The sequence below is a fragment of the Brienomyrus brachyistius genome, chromosome 2 (assembly GCF_023856365.1).
Source record: "Brienomyrus brachyistius isolate T26 chromosome 2, BBRACH_0.4, whole genome shotgun sequence".
In the NCBI taxonomy this organism is placed as follows: Eukaryota; Metazoa; Chordata; class Actinopteri; order Osteoglossiformes; family Mormyridae; genus Brienomyrus; species Brienomyrus brachyistius.
In genome coordinates, this window is record NC_064534.1 from 23,606,991 (window position 1) to 23,626,644 (window position 19,654).

The 19,654-nt window shown below is 39.0% G+C and overlaps 1 protein-coding gene across 2 annotated transcripts in view; it reads right to left on the minus strand.

The window, feature by feature from the left end:
• tmem8b (transmembrane protein 8B) overlaps positions 1 to 19,654 on the minus strand; it is a 49,876-nt gene that overhangs the window by 14,619 nt on the left and 15,603 nt on the right. For both annotated transcript variants that reach the window (XM_049001060.1, XM_049001059.1), the window contains exons 2-5: positions 11,730 to 11,919; positions 7,819 to 8,026; positions 2,669 to 2,802; positions 1,725 to 1,993 (exon numbers count right to left, since the gene is read on the minus strand). In XM_049001060.1, the coding sequence (XP_048857017.1) occupies positions 1,725 to 1,993; positions 2,669 to 2,802; positions 7,819 to 8,026; positions 11,730 to 11,919 (801 nt within the window). The remainder of the gene's footprint in view (positions 1 to 1,724; positions 1,994 to 2,668; positions 2,803 to 7,818; positions 8,027 to 11,729; positions 11,920 to 19,654) is intronic.

Consider the following 19,654-nt stretch of genomic DNA (forward strand, 5'->3'; position numbering starts at 1 on the left):
ACTAAAATGGCAATCGTTTAATGTTTCGTATTCCATCTATTGCGCCTATCCCAATTAGCCTATCCCAGCCTATTCCAGGCAGTACAGGGAACAGAACTGGGGCATACCATTAATGTCATGCCAGTCCGTCACCAGGCCACACACACACACATCTACAGAAAATTATAAAATTACATAAAAATATTTGAAACCAAGAAACTGTTTGATTGAAACCAAAGTCAAACACAGCTACACATCTTTATCCAAATATTGCATTATGTCACAAATGTATAATCGAAAATTAAAGATGAAAATCTGTACCCACTGCAAATGATTCATCATGCATTAGATAAGAGATAACTGAAGGCAGGGTTGCACTGTGCTGCAGTGAGTAGCACTGTTGCCTCCTGAGTTGGGGGATTAAATTTCATGTCTGCTCTGCGTGTGTGGTTTCTTCCCGCAGTGCAAACAAAAGCAGTTAGAGTAACTGGCATCATGAAATTGCCAGTAAAATGGGCCTTGTGATGGACTGGCATCCCATCGGTGGTGCCTGGGATAGGCACTGGGATTCCCCATGACCCTGACCAGAATACATAGTTGGAAGATGGGTGACTATAGACAAATCTTCTTGTGTACACTAGTGTTTCACAATAAACCTGGCAGGAGTTTTCTGCTGAGCTACAAAAGCCCATCCCAACTCTTGATTCAAAATCTGACAATGTGTGTTGATCTAATGTTAACCAAGGCTATTTCACCCATGTAAGATAGATGAGGGCACTCTGAACCTGTCTCCTTTAAATGCTGGAATGTGCTTTTCTACTCTGGAATGTGCATTTCTATGAAGGATTTTAAACTTTAATGAATTTAAGATTGCTGTATGGTAAACTGGTAGGTGAAATGAGTTTGTATGTTTCCCATACAGAGCAAAAAAAACATTCTCTAAAATATTTATTTTTCCCTGAATATTGTATTTAAAATAAGAAAATACACAAAACACGGAATACTGTGTATAGTACGTCTGAATCACTTTAACTCACACCTTTGGGGACAACATTGTAGACACTTAATGCTGTATTATAGATTCTACCCCCTATGAAATATTAAAGGAATTTTGTTTCCTTTAAATGAAAGAAAAATGATTTGTAGGACATGTAGGAAAGAAAAATGATTTGTAGGAAATTTAAGAGAAGCTACCACTCATCATTTTCCCCATAGCAACACACTCTGTTAAAGATAGAGCAATTGTATCTTAAAATTGATTGTTCTTCTCAGTGAAGCATATATTGTATGTTACAAAAGACATGAAATAACAAGAATAAATGAAAAGTAACAGACAATATACTTTATGCACACTGCAGGTACAGAGAAATAGAATGATGGCTGCTTTTAAGCAGATTTAAGCAATTATATGGATGTTTTCCTGACTATTCCATACCACTGACTCAGCCAAATGCAAATAGAATATTTGGATGGACCTGCAGAATTTAAATCATATCGAGGCTGTATAATGCAAGAGTGAGATCTTATTTTAAAATCACTGTACAACAGGTAGTCTGTGTGATATACCACACAACACAGGATTAAGTTAGTAAATGAAGAATCAATGACGCAAGGAGCCAAAGGAGTAAAATTATACAAAGAGGGGTTCTTACAAGTCCTCTGCCAGCCAGTTAACTTTTCGTAAATTTATGATAAGGGAAGAAAGAAATGTAGAAAATGCTATTGCTCTTTTTGAAAGGACTGACCTTTGACCTGGACCCCTATTCGGAAGTAGACGTTGACATTGTTTAGGTTCCTCTCCACCAGGATATAATACCACTGCTCCCAGGGAGGCAGAGGGGTTTCCAGATCACAGGAGCTCCACTCACGGCAGTTGCGGGAGGTAGAATTATGTAGCGGGGGTGCCCTGGCCCTGACCTTCACTGTCACTGGGCACCTGTCTGTGCTCCTGTTCCTCGTGTTACAGTCCACAAGCTGTACCTTCACGCTGGAGCTGTAGTTTGGAATGAAAACCCTAACAAACGAAAAGTAAGAGATCCTTCAGACTGAGTAGGCTGGTGTAAAATAATAGTATCATACTAGAATAACAGCTACACAATACAAGCCATGAAACGTGGTACCATTACTGTTACAATACATTTTAATTATGTATCGTGCTTATAGGTGAAAGTGAAAATAAATAGGGTATTTTTCAATAAATATCACTTGATTCATTAAGCAGGAAAAAGCTGATTACCAGAGCTTATCTATAAAAGCAAACAGTGTGATTAGCAGTAGCAGCAGCCTTTACTGAGGATGCGCCACATAGTCCACTAGACTGTCTTATCTTAATATTAATTTGCCCTTCTATAATTAGCTTGTCTGCTAATTGGAAGAATAAAGCATTAATGTATTTCGTAAGAGCTGTATTTCACAGAGGCTGAGCAAGAAAGATAGAATCTGTTCAGAATTGCAAATTGACTGTTACAATAAAGCCCACTTGACTTGGCTGCAACGTAAAATATGCTGAAGATCCCTGTAACTGCCACCTTTTTAAAAGTATTTCCATCATAAGTCTAATATTACATTGCGGAAAATAAATAGATTCTGAGGGTGACCTTTTGTTAAAATAAATCATTTTAAGGTTAAATAAATGCATTAATAAATATTACATGTTAACTTTCTATTAGAAAGAACAGTGGTAGCTTACTTGTAAAGAACAGATCTGTTGCGAACAGGGACCACCTGATCAATGAAGTATCCAGGATACAGCACAGAAACTCCAATCAGCTTCTGCACAATGAGCTGGGGCTGGAAGAGGTACTGGCATTCCTCGGAGAGGCCCTAACAGTTTTGAAAAAAAGGTGGAAAAATAATCATAGCATGTGAATCTTTTGTGACACAGACCAACATAAATATATAATCGACTGAATTAGATACACAATAGCCTTTAATAACACATTACTGTCTCATACTTCTAAAGTATGTGCCACTTTGTGATGAGACACAATTATTTATTTTTTAAGAAAAACTGAAATTGTTTTTATATAAATACAATCACTGGGATGAAGTTATACATCTATAATAATGTACAAACATTTAAGCTATATTATATTAAATAACCAAATCATACTTATCAATTATTTTTGCCTGTCAGATGACATCACTGGTCTGTAGTGAAATTTGGTATTTTGGTTATTTCTGAATATATACCTTAAAATGTTTCATAGGTTGTGTGTACATAAGTATATTATGCAGTATATATTTTCTACTTTTGTGGCATATTAAACTGCATAAATCATGTATATATTGAAATGTCATAATTCAGTACGCCCAACACAATAATACTGCCATCAAATTATAAAATATTGTGTAATATTCATTGTATTGGTTCTTGGCCTGTAAAATCACAAATGAAGTGAACATAAGATAACAGATAAATCAGCAGGCATCCAAGAAAAAATCAATACAACGACTAAGCAAAACATCACAAGACTCTTATCAAGCATGTAGAAGGATGAAGCTCAGGTACCAGTAGAAGACAGTCATAATTAATGTATTACAATTAAATCGCCATATTTAATGATAATATAAAGTGTTTTAATAAAAGATGCAACACTGTTTCACTGATTGTTGTGACTTGGATAGTTTTTAAAGATTTATAAAAAGAAAATACACCATTAATATCAATCAATTAAAAAGAAATTTCAATAAATTGATCTTTCTCAGTTTGTGAAAGATGCAATAGAATTACCTAATTAAAATTTACATATATATTCAACAAATCACAAAATTTCTGGAATCCTATTATAACTCATTTGGCCATTGGTATAAAGCATAAAACTAAAAGTGAGTTATATAGAACTAAAAGTTCATGATAATTATTATATTTTAGCAGCAAAACAATGAACACCAACACTGGCACACCTTGAACTATCTACAGAGACAGGCGTCTTCTGCCTGTCAGTATTTCCATCTTTGACAGACTGGGATGAGTACATTACTGACAGAACTGGGACCACTCTCTGTGAGTCAACAAGTAATGCAACTAGACTAGATTCAAGGCCTGAGAATAAAATTGTGAACCAAAGAAGCGTCAAGAGACCCAAGACTCAAAACAGAGACCCAAGACAGAAAATTCTGAAATAGTTAAATCCTGAAGATCCAGAGTTAGATCTACATGCAGATGCAAAAAGACCAAACAAGAGCCCAGACAACTAAAAACTTAGTGAGTAGAGTGAGATTACTAGTATAATAATGAGTGGGAGCACTAGTATAGGGGCATAGCCATAGTGGATGACCATTCCCATCAAGTAACCTGTGATTAACACCTTTCTCCAAAACAAGTAAAATATATAAACCCCAGGCAACTAGAGCTTATGTATTCAAAAAGTTGGACACTTTGAATTACAATCAAACAATGCATATATTATATCCATTTGCAGGTGGAAATTTTCATAAAGAAATTATACTCTGGTAGGTTGGATTCAAAAGCTTGTTATCCATCATGGTGCAGGCAAATTACAATACAACCTTTCACCATTCATCCCCTGCCCATTTTTATGCAGGTGGCCTTTTTCCCAGCACGATCAATCACTGTCATGTCTGGCTACAGTCCTCCCTCCAGCAAGAATTGAGGTGCTACAGATGATGCATGGCATGGCGGGAATCCTAATGTCACAGTGTTACAGGTCAAAGAAATTATGGGCGCCATATTTAGAATCTAAATAGCATAATTCCAATTTTTATTTATTTGCTAATAGATAGACAGACTTTATGAATCCCAAAGGGAAATTAGGGTGCAAACAACACAAACGCCCATTAGCGCAGTTACAAGACGACAGACAAACAGAACAGACTCAAATGAGACACAGAAGGAATAGCATTTCCCATCTGTTGTTTGTGCAGAGCAGTATTCGCGGGATAATGGCACAGCTGGTGTAGGGGTACAGGGATGCCTCGTAATGCAGGAGTTTTGAAGTCTTCTTATGAGGCTCCTAAATTGCACTATAAACAGCTTGTGTTCCAATTTATTGAAGATATAATAATACTAACAACTGAGAATCCACTGAAGATGGGAGAACTGAAGATAAAAATGCTTAAGCTGAGTTCAGGAGCATATACCTCTATGGGCCGGTAAACCTTCCCCTTAAATAATCCAAGTCAGTCACAAAAGGGGAACTTTTAAAGATATATTTTTGGCTTTTAAATCCAGTTCTAAATGCATTGATTGCATTGATTGTACAAGTACAAGGTGTCCCACAGGGATCCGTTTAAGGTCCTGTTCTCTGCCAATGATAAAAAATTATATGTAAGTGCTGACACAATTACATCCTGGCCACCGTTTTCACTAATTCACTGCCTTTATGAAGACCTTGAACTTCTTGCAACTTAGTTCTGATAAAAAGAAATTCAAAATTCTTCTAGTCTGACTCATTTTTGCTCTGTCTGACTTGAAAATGTATGCATGTTAGGTCCTGGTACAACACTCAACAAAAGCCCATAATTTAGGCATCATTATTGATCTGTCTGTTACCTTTCAGCCCCACATTAGCTTTCATAACAGGAAACTGAGCAAAGAAAAAGGTTCCTTGTTCCCAGCATGGCCTGTTATAGTAGATCTCAGAATCTCTAACCTAATTTGCTGATAGTTGGGATGGTTGCAGGGATAACGGTACTACCAGCAATGTGGATTTTTGCTACAGTGTTAGCTGTCTAATCAGCACCAGGATTTTGCTGATAATAGGTTAGTTTTATCATGCTGTTACTAATGGAACAAGGCTTGGCATGGGAGATATGGGCCAGAGATGGATGATATGAATGCCTTATGTTGCAGAGATGTATTTTATAAATCTGTGTCATGGTAGCTTGCAAGTTCTTATTTAATGCAGCTAAGTCAGAAACAAGCCCTGCTTCTGCCTATTCTATAGTGCCATATCTTTGCTGCTAACAATCGCTGTGTAATATTGAAGGTTGATGAAATAAAAAAGATATGGCCTGTTAAAATGAATGGGTCTTAGCCAGACACCTTAACTGAACTGTATGGGAATGTAGGCAGGAGATCCAATCCACTTCTTCTTAAATAAGTGTGTCACTCTCACCTCTCTGTATTGGTAACAGCTCTGTTCCATCTGAATGAAGCACCTCAAAATTAAGGCAATGGGTCAAATGTTTAAATTGTGTGTAAATGCTTGGCTACAGAAATTCTCCAGTTGTCCTTGCTTGTAGTTAGTTTTGTAGTCATTTCCGGTTCCTCCTAGTGTTTGAAACTTGAGCCAGTGTGATTGGTTATTACCCTCACCTGTTCCCAAATAATAACAACCCAGACCTGTCCCTCATCATACCCTAGTTATCTGTATATTGTGCCTGCCCTTACTCTTTTCCTCAGTCAGTGAATGTGTCTGCTTCTGGTTCCAATGTGTTTTTATATCTGCTTGGTGCTTGTCAGTGTTGCCTGTGTTCCTGTTTCCTTAAGAGTTAGGTTTACCCCCCATTTACACTTTATACCCTACCCACTTTAAACCCATTTGCCTATAAGCTGCACCGTGGATTATCCTTCCTTCATGTCCTACCATAACAGACCATGGCATAGGACAGGGACAAATTCAAGGTATTGGCAAATACTGTGGACATCTGGTCAGTGTAGTACCTGATAACTGAACCTGCTGATTTCCATGCATTCACACCAGGAAGCTTTGACCTCATATCGTGTGTGCATAATGTGAATGCATAACTGTTTGCTTTTGGTGGTTTTTTTCATTATATGGTCTCTCTGGCATTGCACCAAAGTGAAAAAAGAAAGTGCTCAGCTCCTTTTTTAAGCAAAATTTCATTGCTTAGCAGGTGGGTAGCCCTGCTTTTGAAATCAGACTGGTCCCTTGCCTAATGCATCAAGGGTTGACACTCTTGAAGTGGTCCTTGACCTGTTCCCTTCATACTTTTGATGCCTCTTGTCAGGTTGGGCATTGTGGCACTGTACACTTCATGTCTCCAGTCCTGAAGGCAGTATTGCTAGCTCTCAGCACATTCTGGACCTCATTAGTAATCCAAGGTTTCTGGTTGGGAAGCACTCAAATGGGTTTTTCCCCTCCTCGTCTTTCATGCTGTGCCTTTCCTCTCTCAGTTCCCTTTCGCACTGTTGTGATCTATTGGATCGAAAATTACTGCACTCTGGTGGAATGAGGAAACAATTGGGTTGCCCAACAGACAAGAAGAGGGATTTGCCTTTCTTGGAATTGTGATGCTTATAGTCTGTGTAATACTGTGTGTTTTACTTTTGACTGCATCTGGAAGCTTGTAAGGGATGGTGGTCTTTTTCTTTGGGAACACAGATTTAGTGGATGTGTTAATGAGTAGATAGGGAATATACAATTAGAATTGTTTTTTCTTTTATTTATAATTTAGAGTATAGGTTTTGTTTTTAAGTAGTACATTTTTTGCTGTTGACTATAGCATCCCAAACGATTGGCCACTTACCTCTAGAAATAAAACATGAATTGTGGTAAATTGCACTGAGATTATGTTCAGTGAGATTTGGTACAGGTGGGGGGAAAGTATCTCATATAATATGTTATGTTCCTGTCATAGACCAGACTGGAGGAACTCCACAAAGGGATTTGGAATTGATCCCCGCCAGTGTCTTGGATCCTACAAGTGCTATGAGCCAAGGATCATAAAACTACTTAAATTAAAATGATTCATATACAAGACACCAGTACAAGTTTACTGCCTGACCCATAACCTATTTATCGGTTCACAGATGCTAAATAACAATATAATGGGCAGTGTTCATATACACATCCTTTGCATGCCTGAGGATTAAAAAAAAAAACAGTGAACCTGAAAATGAACATTACCAACCTTAACAGAAATTTTCCCATCATCCTTTGGTAAATGTGCAGCCAGAAACCAGTCTCCTGGAAGAGGACTAGTAACATTAAAGACTCCAGTTGTTCGATTGGGCAGCGTCCATGTCAATGTGACTGCAAATGAGCCAGGAATGATGGTGTCACGAGGGAATCGGGTGTGCAGAGGGTTGATCACAGGTGGGGCTCCAGATCTGAAATACCTATATGCAAGACAAAGAGACATAAAACTCACACATCTGCTAAAATGCAGCAAGTAAAGGTGGGAAAACAGCATGCACAAGCAAGTCTGTCGGAAATATCTATGTTGACAAGAATATGTTATTGCTGATCTGTCCATTGGTTTTAAATGAAACAAACAATAACCAACAAATAAACAATTCCTATTATGTAGGGCAATGGGAGTTTCTAGATCTGTGATAATTTGCACCCCTTCCAGTTGCCCTGTACTGCCTGGGATGAGCTCCAGGCTCATCATAACCCAGTTCTGAATAAGCATCATGGAAAATATTAGATATTTCGGGTTCCAACCAAACAGTAAAGAGTTTCTGGAAAGCTACTTCAAAATCTGCAAAATTGAAAATCCTTCCTAATTCTTCAGTATATGAACTTAAGAAAATGTGAAAACAGGGAATATAACATCATTTTCAGAAAAAGTTTTGAGTGGGTTATACTGTAAGTAAAAGCATCGAGGCATCTGACAATAACAAAAACTAAAATTTTAAGAAGGGCCAATGTTCTTTCATAATAATTCAGCAGCTGAAAATAATCCATGCTGCAGAGTACGACCTGCTCACTTGTGATTTCCTGAAGGAGATGTGATATAAACATTTGTATAGCAGGTCAAGGTGTTCCAAGTTGATGCCATCATAGTATGAGTTTTCTCCACATTTATTGCCGTTTAACATTCCTTGAGGGGCAGATATAAAGGTACAAATGCAAACTCAAAAAGGGGATGCTCCACTGGCCAAATGGTCTCAGGCTCCCCACCAACCCCCTTCTATACCTGTATTGTGATTTATTTCCACCTTTTTTCTATAAATATACTGCACCTCCCAGAGCCTAGATATTTCAAAGACCAATCATGTACAATGCATGCCCTTGCTGTGCATCCTTCTAAGCAATAGTAGCTTTCAAAGGTGGAAAGTTCAGGTCCAAAAAGTACAAATCCAGACCAAAGTTTTGCTTCAACCAACCAGTTGAGCAGTTTGGATATGTACTTTTTGGACCAGTACTTTCCAACTCTGGTAGTTTTTGTCTGGTTTCCCATTCTTTGCAAACAATTATTAACGAGGAGGCTGGTCCTGTGAAGATTTGTGTCATGGAAGCACAAGTAAATATTTAATGCTATTCCATTTATTTATGAATTTCCAAACAAATGTTTTATTTCTCTTCAACATTTGACAGCTACAGAAACTGTGCATCACCAAACTGGTAAGGGTTCCCTTCCATGCATCATATGTTTCTGTTCCATATCCCAGCCAAAGAAAACTCAACCTTCTTGATTTTTAAAAAGATACTTGTTTTATTTAATTTTATTGCACTAAACAACCATGAGACAGTATTTAAACTGGCTACTGATTCCTCAACATGGAATTTGATACACTTACAGATTTTGAAATTACTTTATGATTGAAAACTATTACCTTTAAATTCTTCATTTCTATGCTGAAGCAACTACATGAGTTTACAGTAACAAACCTAAATGGAATGTGATACCGCCTTTTATAGCCCCCTGGCCAGTCATGGTCCACTGATGAATGTTGTGAAGGTGTATTTCGCTATTTTTATTACGGTAAACAGAATGATAATTCCTCCATACATTACGAGTAAAAACAAATTAAACAGACACTTCCCTCTTCTATTCAAATACTGTAGTGGAGGGACAAAATACATGTGGTATCCCTTGTACAATAAATTATAGTAATAGGAAAGTATACTGTTGAGAGGATCAGAATGTTTGTAATATATGTTATTTACCCTTCATAATCTCTTCTGCTATGGACAGCCTCTGTTTAACCTTTTTATCGCGCTTATTCAGAAGGTGGAGTTGATGTTTTCCCCTCCACCATGGTAAGGAAGTTGGCACTAGTGTGGTAAAACATGGCCAAAGGTCTGTTTGCAGAAAATAAAGGACATCAGGCTAATTTTGAAAATGACGTAATGAAGTCTGCTTTGTCCTTTCTTTAGAGCACATCTATGTTATTTGTCCCATTTTGGGCGTTTGTTTCCTTCAACTTCTTTTTGTATAGTGATCTTACCAGTACAAAGACTCTTAAAACCAGCCATTCGGTCTTGATGTTTATTTGTGGGTGATTGTGACCACAGCATGCAACAAAGTCCCAGTTTTCTTTACTCCCTCTGATCTCCCCTGTTAATGAGACTCATAATGGAGGAGTCTTGTCAAAACTTGTGCAGATGACAGGAGTTGCATTTGAAATCTAAGATAAAAAGCCGAAGGGAGATAAGACAGCTCGTTGTGGGCCTCCTGTGCTGCTGACAACCATGCTAGGAGCACAGTTCTGCAGTTTCACAAACCCAAGCTGGCCAGTCAGATTGCTGGTGATTAAGAACAGCATAGAGCCATTGACGTTCAGCTTGATGAGTTCATCTCCCAGTAGGCAAAGCTGAATATTGTTGAAGGCACAAAAAAAAGAAAGAAAAAAAAACTGGCTGGAGAATTGTCAGTAGTGTTAAGGTGAGGGCAAAGAGGAGCTGCAGGATTCCAGACAGCTGATTGACAAGGGATTTCAGCTCCCTGTACTCTCGCTCATCCCCCTATCGGAGCAGCCCTTGAGGGATGCTGCAGGGCTAACCCCATCAATCCCGGGAGGCTTGTCTGTGTGGAGCCTCCTTGGCTCTCTTCTGCCTTTGTTAGCGGAGATAGATCCAGAGCAGAGTAATAGCAACTATGCTAATGCTGGTATGTGATGGACAGTGAGCCAGGCAGGGGGCTGATCCCCCGTTGAAACAATGGTTTACCTCATTAGCCCGGTGCTAGATGACTGGTTTTCTTACAAACTATGATTCTCTGTGTCTTGCTCCAAAAATTCTTGGTGTTGTTCTGTGGTAGTTCGGGTCCAGTTCCGCCTCATAGCTTTCTTCCCCCTCACTAAGTCACTTTTTCAGCCCATTATATATTGTCCTCAGATCTTCCTTATATTTAGAACAAAATGCTCACTTATTTTTATTCAGCAGATTCCTTCAGATCTTTTGTAATCCATAGCTTTTGATTATTAGGAGCTGTGTTATTCACACAGAAGTTGGAGTAAGTAACACAGTATTTTTCAATATCTTCACCATGTGACTCACAGAACATATCCATCCCAGTCTGCTCCTCAGAGTCTCCTTTGCCCGTTTCCTCAGCCACCAAGTGGTAACAGGCAGCTGCTGATCATTCCAGTTTGTTCATAGGAATGAGGTGAACCAGAGGTGGAGTGATGGTGCTACATCTGACAAAGTTGGCGATCCAGTACAGAATTTAAAAAATAAAACAGTAAGACGGTATATAGTGCAATTTAATATTAAAAACTGCTGAACCAGGGTGAGGGAGGGGTTCTTATGTATTATACATATCCCTCATCCCTGTTTATATGAGGGGGAAAAACATATTTTGCAGCTGAAGATATTCATCCCATACTTTTGAGCTAATAAATAAATAAAAATCTGTTTAATACAAATAGCTAACAGCTATATCATATCGTTGCTTAAATAATGTATCAGTTTGAAGTGGAAGATATTAAATATAATTCGTATGGGTGCATCTTTAGATCAGTAGCTTTCTAAAAATTTCACAACCACAGGACTTTAACTAAGTTGTGTTATGTTGTGCAGGGTCAATAGGGTGTCTTTCGTGAAATGAGGTCTTGAAAGCTTGTTTTTTTCATCAAAATGCTGCATACTCACACAGTCACGTTGCGATCAGGGCAGCTGTCTCCAAATGTGGCCCCCTGCTCCTTGAATGTGATGAGATTCCAGACAGCAATCATGGTGTCATCAGGCACATTAAAGTGGAATAACTCTACGCTGGCAAATGACCGGAAAGCATTCAGTTTGCGAGGCGTCCGGGTGAAATAATCAGTCACAAAAAGGCAATCTAGGGAATGGAACAAGGAAGAAATCAGTTAGATGAAAGATGCCCTGTATTCTCTGCATTAAAGGATGGAGAGATCAGCTCTTTATCTTGTTTGGATAGCATTCTTTAGAGCTTTGAATTTAGTAATTTAATTACATTTCATCTGGGTCACGTGTCCTTGGCTTCCATTCAAATTCAGCCTCTATCCAGAATTAATTTTCTTTCATTCCTCAATATGAGCCGGTAAAGAGGAACAAAAAGATACCTTCAATCTGCCTAAATGAACCACGGCATTCTTCGACACAATAATTAGTAAGCTTTCCATCTTTAGACGATTTGTTGTGGAACATTCACAATACATTCATTAACAGTATGGATGCAAGAAAAAAAAACACTTTTAGAGTCAAAGAAATTATTTGGATGAATAACTCTACTCTTATTCCAAAGGAACAGTCAGTTCTCTATCATTTACTTGTTTTGTGTGCTTTAAGTGACTACAAGGAAAGACAACTTGTCACAAATTCTATTATTAACATAAAGCAGTCTAACTTGTTAACCATTTTGTAATCATTTCTGTCATTTTCTTCACATCAAATTCTTGCATTAAATGTACTCTAGGAAAATGTACTTTTCGTGTTGCTTCCTTTGAGATTTCAGGAAAATGTATGCAATTATTTGCAGCAGTGCTTTGGAACACAGCAGGAATCAGAAATATCCTAAATGCTTTGTGGACAGGCGATCTAAGTCGATCTCCACGCTGTGTGTATCATTCTCGTTGCTCATTCACACATTATCAATGGTGAGATGTTTTTCTACAAAAAAGCTGTGAGCTTAAGCCGTGCTCTAAAAATAAGACACACTGCTGCACACTTCTATAGTTTTCCAGCAGACCGGCATTTAAATTCATGCTCACTTAGTACAAATTCATCATAAATGTGTGTGGTTATACTTGTCCAACACAGAAAAAGCAAAAGTCTAAAATAAGAATCCATCCATCCATCCATCCATTATCCTATTGGGTCGCGGGGGGTCCGGAGCCTATCCCGGAATCAATGGGCACGAGGCAGGGAACAACCCAGGATGGGGGGCCAGCCCATCGCAGGGCACACTCACACACCATTCACTCACACATGCACACCTACGGGCAATTCAGCAACTCCAATTAGCCTCAGCATGTTTTTGGACTGTGGGGGGAAACCGGAGTACCCGGAGGAAACCCCACGACGACACGGGGAGAACATGCAAACTCCGCACACATGTGACCCAGGCGGAGACTCGAACCCGGGTCCCAGAGGTGTGAGGCGACAGTGCTAACCACTGCACCACCATGCCGCCAAAATAAGAATCCTGCCTAAAAATATTTTTTCAAAAGACATCGAATTTTTAGAAGGTAGGTCCTGAAGTTCAGAAACATGTTTGGGTGTTCCTGGGTGGGACAAATTTGGGTGACAAGTCCAAGGAGCCCCCTGTGGCCATTTACAATAATATAAGATGCATTTAATTTTATCTTTTGGTCCCTGGCAATATTGTTTTCTCATCACGGTTATTTCTCTTCCCATGACACATCACCCGTCCATTTTGCTTCCCGATGTATTTCACTTGTACTGAAGCTTAAATTCCATCCATCCATCCATCTTCCAAACCGCTTATCCTATTGGGTCGCGGGGGGTCCGGAGCCTATCCCGGAATCAATGGGCACGAGGCAGGGAACAACCCAGGATGGGGGGCCAGCCCATCGCAGGGCACACTCACACACCATTCACTCACACATGCACACCTACGGGCAATTCAGCAACTCCAATTAGCCTCAGCATGTTTTTGGACTGTGGGGGGAAACCGGAGTACCCGGAGGAAACCCCACGACGACACGGGGAGAACATGCAAACTCCACACACATGTGACCCAGGCGGAGACTCGAACCCGGGTCCCAGAGGTGTGAGGCGACAGTGCTAACCACTGCACCACCATGCCGCCCCCTGAAGCTTAAATTGCTATGTTTTATTTCATCTCCACCATTTCACTGGGGGGGGGGGGTGGCTTAATGGGTTCAGCCTCTTTTCCTGTGATCAGAAGGCCACCAGTTCAAACCCCAGCCTTGCCAGGGTCTCTACTGGGCCCCGAAACACCCCAGGGGCACCAGCGGCCTGTACTACAAAGCAGGGTTACTGGCTTATCATGGTCACTTGTCAGATTAAAAGTACCACAGTTTAAATGGACTTCATGTTCGTTCACTTACATTTTGCCCAGACTACCTTAAATCCAACAAGTTACCCCGATAAGCCAATAACCCCATTTCGTAGTACAGGCCACTGGTCAAACATAAACATTCACGCATACACATCAAAGGAGAGGACATGGGACATGTAAAACACAGTTTCGAGACAGCTGCACTCATGTTTGTACAAACAGTGAATAAAACATTTAATTTTGTATCAATTCAAATTCCATCTTTCTATCCCTGTGTCACATAGATCTTTTTGCTGTCTCTATGGGAACAAGTCTTCCATGTATCTTTATGGTACTCCATCATCATTTAAATGCCATAGCGGTCCACCCTCAGTAGTGACAAGGGGTTCAGTCTTGAAGAGTCCAAACAGCTCTATATCCGTTATTGCCTCTTATCCAAAAGGTTTACTTCTCTCTCTAGGACAACAAACTGAACCACACTGAGTGACATGACATTATAGGCATCAAATTGACTATATAAATGTAAATTTTATATCTGCTTGGTAGGGATGGAATGGCGGTGGTTTTCATTTTCAGGTTGGTTAGCTGCCATCACACTCACTTAATTCACTTGAATCATGTAAATTCTAGACATACAGAGACACCTGCAAAACTGCCAAAAGCATGAAGAGGGGAGACAAGAGCTGCAGTGGGAATGAGAAAAACGCATCTGGTCAGTTGAAAACAATGGGGAATATAATTAAATATTTTGTGTTACCGTCTTATATTTAATATACGAAGCGTCGAGAGGGAGAAGGGGAAAGACAGAATTCAGGGAATCTGCTAATAATAATGTTTCATGCATCTTTCCCAACAAACTATGAATAAATAAATGAATGAACAAAAAACTAAAAAAAATATATACAGAACTTCATTCAAATAGTCACACTACCCTACGATTTTCAAATGAACAAAGAAAAAGGGGCAAAAAGACTGATTACCAGTATTAGTTTCTATAAAATACATTCACTGTGGAAAATCAACAGTGAAGACAGCATGACCTGGCAGACTTTCCTCTCTCTTCATGCTCTAACTGCAGCTCTTACTCTCCTTATTCTTTGTTGAGTGTACAACAGAATCTGCCACACTTCCTCTGCTGCATATGAATTCATGCAAAATTAGTATAAAATATATGATGTTGAACACCGATTTATTTTCCTTTGATTTTCTCAATAATGGAGAAGTAACTTGGTGAATTTATTTTGTACTGAACTGCATGTAACATACAGAAAACTGTATGTTTTTCAATATGTTGTCATCCGACATTTTATTTTTAATCCTCAGTAGGTAACACATGCTACAAAAGTTCATATTTTCATTTCAGTAAGCACTTGTCAGATAAAATCACAACAAAAGTATGTCTTTATTTGTCATCTACTCTTTGTTACTATTTATATTCTCCTTTTAAGACTGAAAATGAGCGAGAACATTCATCAAAGTCAGCGTTAGCTTTAACAATCATTACTTGCTTTAAGTAAACTAGGTGCACAGCCATGCACCATTCACACAGATCACATCAGGTGCAGGAAGAGATCATTATTGATCAAAATCCTGCCTGACAAGCATCCAGGGAAGTGTGTAATTCTACCATCATGCTTCCCTAGATCTTTGTCATTCCATGAGAGAATGTTTAGAAATATGTAGTTTCATTCGTTCGAGAGAGGTCAAATTCAAGTATAAATGTCAAAATATGTGGTATAAAATCATTTAAAACCTTAGATATATATTTGCTTCAGAATCTTTGCATTTTTTCCTTCCACTGTTTGACTCACATCACTAGAAAACGAAATATTCAATGGAGCGATTAGGAAATCAATATGATTTTTCAGACATACAGTGTAATGCTATACTACAAATTCTTTAATTAAAAATTAAGAAATTAATTTTTCTCATCAACATTTCATCTCACTGATTGTCTATTTGCAAAAAAATTAAGATATGTTAAAACTAAGACATAATGATCTTATACAAAGATGCATTTTGGGCATTTATCCATCAAGTCATGACTGAGTTTTGTTTTGAGTTGAGTTTTGTTTGAGTTTTCAATAATTATTATTATTACAAATAGGAAAAACAGCTTTTTTATGCAAAGCATAGCACCAAGTAAAAAATATTAACCACTGGGACATACAAATACTAATGTCTATGTTTTTGGATGTTGTCTGGATTATCATGGCATTAAAATGGCTATAAATGTCTTGGGCCTGCAATAACCAATTAAATGGCTGAGTTTTTTTATCAGGGAGTAACCCTTAACCACAGCAAACCTCTGTTAATCTTCAGCTGATGCTATCTCATTACATTTTTAAGCACCAAGGAACCACTAAATTCCCACACAGCACAGGCCACATTCTCCTCAATTCAACCGAAATAACATCTACTGAAAACAATTATCTCTTCTGTGATCAACTACACAATTAGCCATATGTTCATGAACATTTGGACAGGATCATACCAATTGCAGTGTGTCCACCTACAATGCGTAAGGCATAAATGACAATTACCAGCAGCAATAACACTACGGGGGTGATAATCACATATTCTTAACAAGGCAGTGGTAAATGCTTATCATGACTTACGAAACACTGTTTGTGTAAATACTAGCAGCATCCACAATGAATACAGAAAAGATTCTGCTAAATGAGTGACTTTTCCCCCCATCATTGAGAAAAGTGCATTCCACTAACCTGGCTTTGTATGTTTGTTTGATATCAACAGAACACATGAGGTTAAGGGCTCCAGACTGTCATGAAATGATATTTTATTTGCCATTCATACAAGTACTGGTATAAGGGAATTCTATAGTTTTCACATATCGGATCTTATTCTCCTACACGACACAGATGAGACTAAAGCATGCAGTCAGTGTGCTTGGTCAACCTTTAATCTGGTGCCCAAGAGCATTTTTTAGGTTTAAGTAACTTGCTCAACGGTCATGCAACTGTGCTGCTGACCATAGATATAAGAGATATAAACCTATGACCTTCTGATGACAAACACAGAGGCCTAACCTACAGAGCCACAGATGACTACAAAACAGCGTGGCTAGGTCCCTTTTAGCAGAAAAATTACACTTTGTTGATAAGACAATAAGGCAAGAAAGGTAAATCAAAAAACTTTCACAGATGTGCATAGTGGCTTGTCCAGGATTTGGATCCAGGACTGCGCTTGAGGTAAGAATCAAACCCCTCGACCAATAGGCACCTTCGCGGTATGCTGGAGTTTCCCAATTTGTTATTGAGTTTGATAAAACTGCAGGTTTCCAATGAGAAAAATCTGCAGAAGGGGAAAAATGTAAGGGCACAAAATGTATATCAGTTAATAACATAGACTAGGTGTTTGGGGGAATACAATAGAAGACTAATTTAAATCATAATTAGCTGACTGAGGATGAATGGAAAAGCTTTTCCCTGCCCTTGGACATCCATGTCAAACCCAAATTTTACACTAATAGTATAGTTGCCTCTTTAGTACTCTGTGTGAAGTCTACATTATTTTAGTAAGTTTGAATCAATTTTGCAATTTTTTTTTTTAATTTACGAAAATTGTATCATTCTTTTTCTATTCAGGATATGTCAAGCATCTTGCACTAGAAAATCAACTGAGAACAGGCTTCAAATGATCAGTCTCTGAGGGAGAATTCATCTTGCAGGACTTCATCATTAGAGCTGATTTATGCTCCTTGTCTTGATAAAGTGAGGCAGTAAAATACCTGATGTAATAACAGTAATGAAATACTGTGGTATTATGCTTACAACTAACACACAGAGCTTAATAACATCTACATCTGTTAAAAGTGAGAGGTCATCTGCCACAAAATTGCCAATCATTCATGACAGAATACTTTCCATCAGTCTGTCTCAGCTTGGCATGGTTGATTTTAAACACCAGACATTTGTCAGCAATATCGTCAGTTTCTCCATCCATCAGATTTCCATAGCGACTTATCTCATGCAGCCTCACAGTGAGGCTGGGATACCCCAGATAGCACAGCAGTCGAGGTATGGGATGCCCCAAATAGGACACCACTTCGTAACACAAATCCACATCAACTGTAACTATTTGGACTGTAGGAGGAAACCATAAAGAAAATTTCAAGGAAGAGCATATAATTGTTATATACTTACATGCCGCTTATGAGTGTTCTATGAATGTATTATAAAGGTATTATAAGAGTGCAGTTAATGTAAAGCGTTACCTATTTTTGTACTATTATATTATATTATATTATATTATATTATATTATATTATGGGCGGCATGGTGGTGCAGTGGTTAGCACTGTTGCCTCACACCTCTGGGACCCGGGTTCGAGTCTCCGCCTGGGTCACATGTTTGCGGAGTTTGCATGTTCTCCCCATGTCGTCGTGGGGTTTCCTCCGGGTACTCCGGTTTCCCCCCACAGTCCAAAAACATGCTGAGGCTAATTGGACTTGCTAAATTGCCCATAAGAATATGTATGTGAGTGACTGGTGTGTGAGTGTGCCCTGCGATGGGCTGGCCCCCCATCCTGGGTTGTTCCCTGCCTCGTGCCCATTGATTCCGGGATAGGCTCCGGACCCCCCGCGACCCAATAGGATAAGCGGTTTGGAAAATGGATGGATGGATATTATATTATATTATATTATATTATGGGCGGCATGGTGGTGCAGTGGTTAGCACTGTTGCCTCACACCTCTGGGACCCGGGTTCGAGTCTCCGCCTGGGTCACATGTTTGCGGAGTTTGTATGTTCTCCCCATGTCGTCGTGGGGTTTCCTCCGGGTACTCCGGTTTCCCCCCACAGTCCAAAAACATGCTGAGGCTAATTGGACTTGCTAAATTGCCCATAAGAATATGTATGTGAGTGACTGGTGTGTGAGTGTGCCCTGCAATGGGCTGGCCCCCCATTCTGGGTTGTTCCCTGCCTCGTGCCCATTGCTTCCGGGATAGGCTCCGGACCCCCCGCGACCCAGTAGGATAAGCGGCTTGGAAAATGGATGGATGGATATTACATTATATTTTATTCTGTGGATCACTCTGAGCTATCTTATCAGGACAAACTGTTCCCTGAAATACCAATATGGTTCTCTCTCAGCCTGCTGAGCCCTGTGCTTGTAACAGCCTGTTTCATGGACTATACATACAATGTTTTATAATAGACATTCCCAGTGCAAAGAGCCTCTTCAAAAGAAGCGATTTATTTACAGCTGAAGAAGTTCTTATTAATTTGGTTCTCAGAAATAATAATCCTGAAATGAATGATGCTCTGTCTTTGGGAATGGATTTAAATCCTCCATATGGTAGATAACTGTAGATGTAATAGAAAATCCTAGTTTTTCCACAGTATTGGTTGCACCTCATTTAGCAGCTGTGGTCTGCTATGATCAGAGGTACGGCTTGCTTCTTATGGCCAAATATTTTACCAGAATACCATAATACTGTCATAGACGCAGTAGAAATACCCTTCAATATCAGAATGACCGCTTCCGAATGGAAAGACAAACACATATATTTAAAGCTGTCAAAGAGCATTGTGGATTTGTATAAATTC